Below are 8,685 nucleotides of genomic sequence, written 5' to 3'. Positions count from 1 at the left end.
TGATAGATTGACCCCTCGAAAGCGAAAAACATTTCTGGTAGACAGAATCTACAGTTTTGTTGCAGTGTTCTTGCTATACACACAGGAGCTCGTATTGCTGCCCACAGTTTACCAATAAATAATATATGAAATAACATGGGTTATTATATATGGTATATACATAAGTTATGGGTAAATTATAAGCAGCCATACGATCACCTGTTGTTTATATAGAATGCTACCTGATCATTGGGGGCCCGAGTGGCCAAGTGGACTAAAGCGCTCACCGTTACGGATCACTGCCATCTCACCTGTCTGCGTCGGTTCGAGTTTCGGGCTCGGACAATGGGGGTATGTGAGTAAGCCTGCCGGTGGCTTCTCGTGGGTAGGTGATTCTCTCCGGGGTTTTCCAGGGTTCTTCCACCATCATTTATACTGGCTGCCATGTATAGCCTATCTTGTGCTGAAAAATGGCTTTAAACCCTACAACAACGACAACAAAAACAACCTGATCATTGCATACATTCAGGGCCCTCTCCAGTGGGAGAGGGGTCAGCTACCCCCTCCTGCTAATTAAAAAGGTACACACACAAACGTAGTCACTTGTCATTTGAAATCTGACCATAGTTTTATTCTTGCGCACGTTTTATTGGGCATTATGCACACTTTGAGTCAAAAGACACGTAGATCTTTGCTTTGGAACCCCCCCCCCCCCCCCCCGCCAACACTTGACATGATCGGGTCTTGATGTTATTGTCTGCATACTTACAGTAGTTACAATCCGAGTTCTCTCTGATCGTTCTCACCCATTTTTGATATTTGGACACTTATTTTGGGTTGTACAACATAAATGTCAAAATATAACAAATGGGGTGGGAAGGGGCAGATGAAACTCGAATTAACTTACTGTTCCACTAGACCAAATGGCTCGAACGCCGGCCGAGTCATACCAAAGACGAAAGAATAGTACCTCGCTTGGCGCTCAGCATTAAGAGGTTAGTGTTAGGACTGGTTGGCCTGGTGTCAGGATAATGTGACTATATAGGTGGGACATCATGCTACATGTCTGCGGTATGATGCCCCAGTGCAAGACATAACTATAACCTGTCACAATGCAGACATCGTTGCGATATGACTGAAATATTGTTGAAGCTACGTTAAAAATCTAAATCACACACACACACACACACGACCAACATGTAGTTCTCCGCCTTTTTTCTGAAATTCCCGATGGCTGTCAAAAAAAAAAAAAAAAGCCGGAGAACTACTTGCTGGTATACTGTTTCACTAGCGAAAATTTGAAAACTGAGAGGAGTTAGAAGCGTATGATCCACTTTATATATTGCTTACCGCAAGGGGAGTTGAAGAATCTTTTGTACCTTTGATTCTCCCGCCACATGTTTCCATGACGTTGACTCGGTATACAAACAAGCGCGTCAATCGATAGGTGGCATACAGGAGCCGCTCAGAAGTAAATAAACCTGACTTGCCGTGTGTATTGAAAATGCAGTGGTGTGTACAGTAGTTTCAATTAGTGAAAGGAATATGGATATCTATATACGACAATGTAATAATCCTACATTGTTACGCTAAAGATCACTCAGACTTTGACTGATAATGAACAAGAAACTTTTAATTGGGTGTTTAATTTCAACTTAAATGCGGTCAAAAGGAAGGTGCAGAAACGTGTGTGAAACCAGAGTTAATGTATTTATCAGTTGCAGTCTTTGAATCGAATCCAGCTTGTTGTTGCTGTTTTATTGTATAAAAAAACATCAGTGTGTGTTACCAGCAACATCAGAAACAAGTGTCAGTAGTTTGTTGATAACATTTCCAGTGGACAGTTTGTTGATAACACTACCAGTAAACGTAATTATACCATGCCGCGTCACGTAACAAGCCTTGGTAGCAGTAGCTTTGCCACCTCCAGTAAGATTCTGCAGAAATATGAGCAAGATCGGATGTACCGAATTCACAAGCAAAAGGTAATTTTGACATCAACCCCTCTTTGTATAGAATTTTTCATCCAGCCTGTTTAACTCTAAATTTTTCTACATTTCAAGTGCCTGCATTTTGGACAATTTTGCATTCACGTACATGTATCTATACAAAGAATATCCACCTGTCATACTTGTGCTTTATCCACCGATTCACACCTTAGTTCATTCATTCAACTATTTCACTCCCTTTCTTCATGTAAAACCCAGAATAATCAGACAAATTCAATACAGAAACACGACTCCCAAAAGCGTAGAAGTGTTTGTGGGTTGATGGCTGTGATGAGGGTGAAAAAGTGGCAAAAGTTTTATTTTCTTACAAAATAAAGTACAGAGAGACAAATGAATGCAGATTAAGTTGATAATCCGAGTTACCTGTTTAGTAAGCTCATATCCGTCTAGTGGTTAAATGAAATATTGCAAAAATAATTTGTACGTACAGTTTTCATAATACAATGTTCACAAGTTTAATTTTATTGTTTACTTGTATAATTATGTATAAAATACCTCAGTCCGAGAATTACCCTTTATAAGATGCATATGGTATTATGACTCTATGGTCTTAAACTAAGTAATAGAAAAGAGTGAAAACTAACAAATTGTGTAAAATTCAACAAATAATTTATTTCGCTTGAACACAAAGTGAAAATTTTAAAAGAGCTTACAATATTGTGAATTAAATCCCACATAATCCACAAAGTTCTGTCACCAGTCCTGTTGAGTAAAGTTCTATATAAATTCCATTGGTGTTCAATGTATGATCCAGCACTGACCAGTTTTCTTGACCCATACCCAAATAAATATGTTTACCTATATTGATAATGATTCTAATATTTAACCTACTCAGATAGAGAAATATTTACTATATATAATTTTTTTACAAAATAAAAATAACATCAATGTCACTAGTCAGGTATACAGTGAACTTGATTTTAGACAAGGTCAAGTCCAAAATACAATCATACACATAATCATGGAAAAAACATAACCAACAATTCATATTAAATATAAATAGCAATGGTCATGGATTTTAATTATTGTTTAACTGTACTATTATGTATAAAATACCTCAGTACAAGGCGGTCCATTTTATAAGATGGGTATGGTCACAGATTTAATTTAATTATTTAATAGTACTTTTTTAAAATAAAATACCATATTATAAAATGACCTGACATAAAAGGTAACCCATTTTTTGGGGGCACCCATGAACAACATTTTTGTGAGGGAGTACTGTACAAAAGATGAGGGCTGAAAATAGAGGAACATTTCAAAATATTTTCACAACAGGTGTTTCACAGTTGCATTAACCTTGCAAAACATTTTGTAAATAAGCCTTGATGGAGAATTGCCTTTTGGTGATGGCGTTGGCAACAATTATGATGAAAACAACAATGGTTATGATTATTGGTAGCAGCTAGTAGTATTAACAGTCCTTTTATTTAGATAAGAACATGTAAAACAGTGGAAGCTTAACTGTGGTAGTATTGCTCCTTTTTAATGAATGAGGCCATTATCAGTCTGTTTGCTATTTGAATTTATGACACAATAAGTCAATATAAGAACTAACAGACAGTAGAAGGAAAGACTGAAACAATGAGATAATTGATGATTCTTAGGCAACAAATTCACTATGCATTCAAATTAGATTAGTGGTGGTACCTTTTTCTTAATTAGATCAGAATGAAAGATAAGATCTTATTTTGCATTAATTACTTATCATAGGGATGCATGTTCTTTTAGATACTTATTAATAACTTACCTGCCTTTATTCAAAATCATAAACCATTTATATGGTGGTTTAATTATTTCAGTTATAACAAAGACTTGGCTGCAGATCAGTATAAATGTGAACGATATAGTGACGAACTGTATCACCAGGTAAAGGGCTTAAAAGTAAATGGTGATTAGTGGTATGTAAAATAGTTATAACAGCACTGACCAACATCTTTTAAAGTGGTCAGTGGTCATTGATCAGGAACAGGAATATATACCTGATTGCTTTATGATAGCCAGGCTTGAAATATTAACAGATTAAAAGCAAGACAGTAAAATTTTTGTCAGTTGCATAACATAATAATATTTTAATACACCTGCCGTAAGAAGGAGTGCATTATATAATAACATCTGTTTGTCTGTTCTCTATTTTCATTCTGCACAATAGCTTGTATTTTGCACCATCAAGTTACCTAAACCTTGTATTTATCTTGTACTTGGGGTAAGGAAGAACCATATCAGTTTTGGTGTGATAGGATCAAAGATCAAGGTCGTTGTGACTTTAAGAAGAAAAATGGTTTCTGCAAAATACTGTTATTGCAACATTTCATACATAGACAAAACTTTGTGGATGCTTGTACTGGCAATAAGAAAGATGAATATTGATCTGGGGGGCAAAAGATGAAAGGTCAAGGTTACTGGGATAGAAAGAAGAACAGTGTTCTACATTACCCATATGAAACTTTCTGGATAGCATGCACTTTTGGTATGGAAGAAGCTACTTGATTCTGGGACAAATACCATCGTCACTGACAAGAAGAAAACAACATCAGTTCTGTATCACAGACATGGAGCACACTTCATGGATGGCTTACACTAGAATTTTGGGGTGAGAAGGTCAAAGGTTAGGGTCAGCGTGATTGAAAGAAAAAAAACGGTTTCACAAAAACATTAGTATGTTGACTGACCATTACTGTTTCTCATCACTGACCCTAACATTTTGCCACCCCTGTTTTCAAAAAAATTCAGAAAAAGTCATATTAAATATGTATGATGTTAAAATAAAGTTAAAACAAAATAGGAAGAAAATCAACCTGTCTACTCTAATTTTAAAACCAGTGCAATGGGAAATAAATCCTTTTTGTTTTGGCTTAATACTGTTGATACTTGAACACATTTTGTTGAGGGCTTGCCCTTATAAAATAGAAAAGACCTACATATTTTGGGTATAAAAGGTCAAAGATCAGGGTTACTGTGGTTCAAAGAAAAATGGGTTTTGCGGATTTACCTTTGTTGAATACATTCCATCTCATTCATTTTCAAAAGTTGGCTTGTCATAGATTTGAATGCTGATTTTAAGGTGACTAGATGATAATTGTTAATAAATTCATTATATAATTGTTCACAAATCATTCTTTTGGGAGTATAATAAATCATTACAGTCAAGCTTTCATTATTGTTGATGTTGTTGAAGAAATGAGCCTGTTGTCTAATTAGGCAAAGAAAGGAAGCTTGACAAAGTTTCTTCAAACAAATCTAATAAACCTGTTTCAATGAAAAAATAGCCAGTATGATGCTATGAAATATGCTTGAAAGTCCCATTCATGATGGATTAAAGAGTATCCTTGGCTAGAACCATGACTCTGAAAATTACAAATTATACCGTGTTTTACAGAAAATATCTCAAAACTGTGGAAAGGAAAAATGGGATAGCAAATACATTTCCATGGTGACTGACAAATATAAAAAAGACCATATTAGTCTTAAGATCTGTGTCTCATAATAATATAGTTATTTCCAAAAATTCTTTTCTACATGTATACAGTGTAAGTCTGTCTTTGCTTTTGCAACTGTATCTGCATATTAGTGGTAATTCTTTCTCATCTATCTACATATATTATATACATATGTCTGTTTTACTAATTATAATTCTTGACATATGATTGTAAAGTGCAAAAAAACTAATAAGAAAACAAGACTTATTTTATTTGTAAAATTAATATAGCATGATTTCTTTGAAATATCCCATCTTTTATGTTACATTACTTTTTGTTGTTGAAGTTGATATTATGTTTGATGAAAACTCATATGGGCCAGTTCATTTTTTCAGTCAGCTAGCCCTGGGCTTGTACCAGTAATGTTTCATTCATATTTCTGCTGGCATTAATTATGAATATGATATATAAGGATAAAGAAAAATTAGTTATATATTTGGACCAGGGCTCCGAGTGTCCGAGTGGTCTAAAGCGCTCTCCCTTACGGATCACTGCCATCTCACCTCTATCTGCATGTGTTTGAGTCTTGGTTTCGGCCAGTGTGGGTATGTGAGAAAGCTCGCCAGTAACTTCTCGTGGGTCGGTGGTTTTTCCTGGGGGTTTTCCGGGTTCATCCTCCACCATTAATACTGGCCGCTATGCATAGCCTATTGTGTGCTGAAAAATGGCATTAAACCCCACACATGTTTCGACATATGGTTCAAGAAAACTAAAAAGTAAACAAAAGTTAAGTATAAAACTATTTCCTTAAAATATTCCTTATTTTGTCTTATTTGTGGGGATATGGGCATGCTGACTTTTGTAAAATATGTAAATCCCTGTCATGTATGCATTCCTCACGTACATGTATTTGCATACATGTATATAAACTCTTTTCAAGTAACTTCTTGTCTATAGACAGACTGAATTTTAAGTTGTATGGATCAATAAAGTCTTACAATCATGCACTGATCAATTACTCCAGACAGGCCATTGCAATGATTTATCATGAATCTTGATGCATTGTAATTTAATCTTATGTAATGCATATATAAAAGCAGATGTTGACATGCATGTAACCATAATGGGGATAAACTTATTTCTGTCAACTGTGAAAGTTAAATATTTAGGAAAGATAGGAAAAATTGAGTTTGATAGATACTTCATACAAATGTTACATACAAAAGAAGAAAGAAGATACACATGAGAAGTATGGTTATAGAAAATATGGACTCAGCTTCATATGAAGAATGGACATATACTTATTTTTTTGTTTCCTTACTTGAGACTCCTTGTCCAACAGTAAATCTGTTCATAAATTGAATTTTTACATTTTTTAAAAATAAATTATGAGGCAGTCTTCTGTGTCCAGGATTTTGTTTTTGTTGTTGTTGTGGGATTGGCATGATTGCTTTAGATTTTAATTTTTCTGTATTCAAAAACAAATGTGATATAACTTAAGAAAGGGACAATGCCTGAAGTCTAAGAAAACACACAGGATCTACTTCAGTGCCATCATTTAGCCTATTAAGAAATGCACCAATACATCTATTTTCTTGTTTGGAAACCAGTATGTTGATATATTTATTATACATGGCAGTACTTTAGAACTGAGAGTTGCACTAGAAGCTGATTTTTGCCTATATGTTCTTGGCTCATATATTCTCTTTTCAGTTAGTGTGTAGTGGCCCTGGGTGACCAAGTTGTCTAAGGCACTTGCCTTTACAGATGCCCTGGGTGACCAAGTGGTCTAAGGCACTTGCCTTTACAGATCACTCACACAACTTGCCCCCGCATGAGTTCTCGGCTCGCCCAGTGTGGGTATGTCAGAAAGCTTGCCAGTAGCTTCCTGTGGGTCAGTAGTTCTTGGGGTCTTCTGGAGACCTCCACTGGTCACCATATATAACCTATCATGTGCTGAAAAATGGTGTTTAACCCCACAGAACCCAAACCATTTAGTGTGTAGATAGAACATTCCTTTTAAAACTCTTTTCCAATGTAATAGCAGTTTACATATCTTAATTTGTAAAGGTGGATTCTAAACCATTGTTTTGTTTGGCAGCTTCTGTCTTGTTATATGCTTCAGTTGGGATAGTTATTTTCACCTAGACTTTGTCATAATAAGTAAAACCAAAAGCTTTTGTAAACATATATGCCTCAAACGGATTTCAGAGGAATCCATTAGTGTCTGGTTATTTAGACCTTTTCAGTTTTGCCTGTATCACATGATCACCTTGAATGAATGGTAGAATCAGTGGGATAATTTTTTAATGGGGAAAGTGCCCTCATGCCAGCTTAATACAGTTATTACCCCTACAGACTCCAGGATATAGAATAGGTCCAACTGACCCACCTGCATGTCAGAGTAGGTGACCAATGGAGGAAAAAGCCACAAGAGCTCAGCGGACTTGTGACCAAAAGGTCATGGGCATGAATACTGCTATTAGATTTACCCAGATGAGCTACTTTTGTGTGTCCTTGGGCAAGGCACATTATTCCAGTTGCCTCAACACTCTATTACCTATTTTTGCTGCTGTGATACAAAACACCAAACCCCCAAAAATGCAATTGTTAATCTTATAACACTAAAATGACTCATTAACCAGCAGCTCTGACATGTTTGTAAGTTTTCATAGTAATAATGTGTTAACTTATAATTACTGCAGCCTTATTTTCATGGTAACCACATTGATATAGCAAGACTCAATACTTTTATCTACTTTTTAAAGATTTATTTAAAAATCTGCCTCTTATGGAATCAATGAAAAGGCAGATAAAACTAACACAAGTATTGAAATAAATGTCTATTATTTTGTGCCATTTCGTTTGCAGTTCTCTATTCTAACTTGACAGTATATTCAAATACCAGAGAATTTTGAAAAGAAAAACTTAATCTGAGAACTCAGGAATTTGAATAAAAAAATATCCATCTTAATATAATTATCAGTAATGAAAAAAATCAACACTTTTGCATTATCTGTTTGTATATCAACAACTATGATAAATAAATGTGAAAATTTTGAAGAAACTGCACATATGGTGAGCCTGTATTTACAAAAGTATTTATGCATTTGTTTATTCCTTGATTCTGCCACTCGGGTCATTTTTAATCACAGCTACTTTAGAAAACATGCAAACTTTGGTCATTAGTCTCGTTAAGTTAAAGTACATAGACTAAAATTATGTATACCATCACAATTACACAAAAGACTCAAATTTGTTTTAGCAAATAATACATT

The 8,685-nt window shown here is 35.1% G+C and overlaps 1 protein-coding gene across 1 annotated transcript in view; it reads left to right on the top strand.

Moving 5' to 3' along the window:
* The first annotated feature begins 1,460 nt into the window (after positions 1 to 1,460).
* The window catches only part of LOC149808504 (annexin A6-like), a 227,558-nt gene continuing 220,333 nt past the window's right edge, over positions 1,461 to 8,685 (top strand). The window contains exon 1 of the mRNA XM_089978253.1: positions 1,461 to 1,964. Coding sequence (XP_089834379.1) covers positions 1,860 to 1,964 — 105 coding nt within the window. The 5' untranslated portion in view covers positions 1,461 to 1,859. The remainder of the gene's footprint in view (positions 1,965 to 8,685) is intronic.

Source organism: Sinohyriopsis cumingii, chromosome 1 (assembly GCF_028554795.1).
Source record: "Sinohyriopsis cumingii isolate HCF-2022 chromosome 1, ASM2855479v2, whole genome shotgun sequence".
Classification (NCBI taxonomy): domain Eukaryota; kingdom Metazoa; phylum Mollusca; class Bivalvia; order Unionida; family Unionidae; genus Sinohyriopsis; species Sinohyriopsis cumingii.
This window is presented reverse-complemented; position numbering and strand designations above follow the sequence as displayed.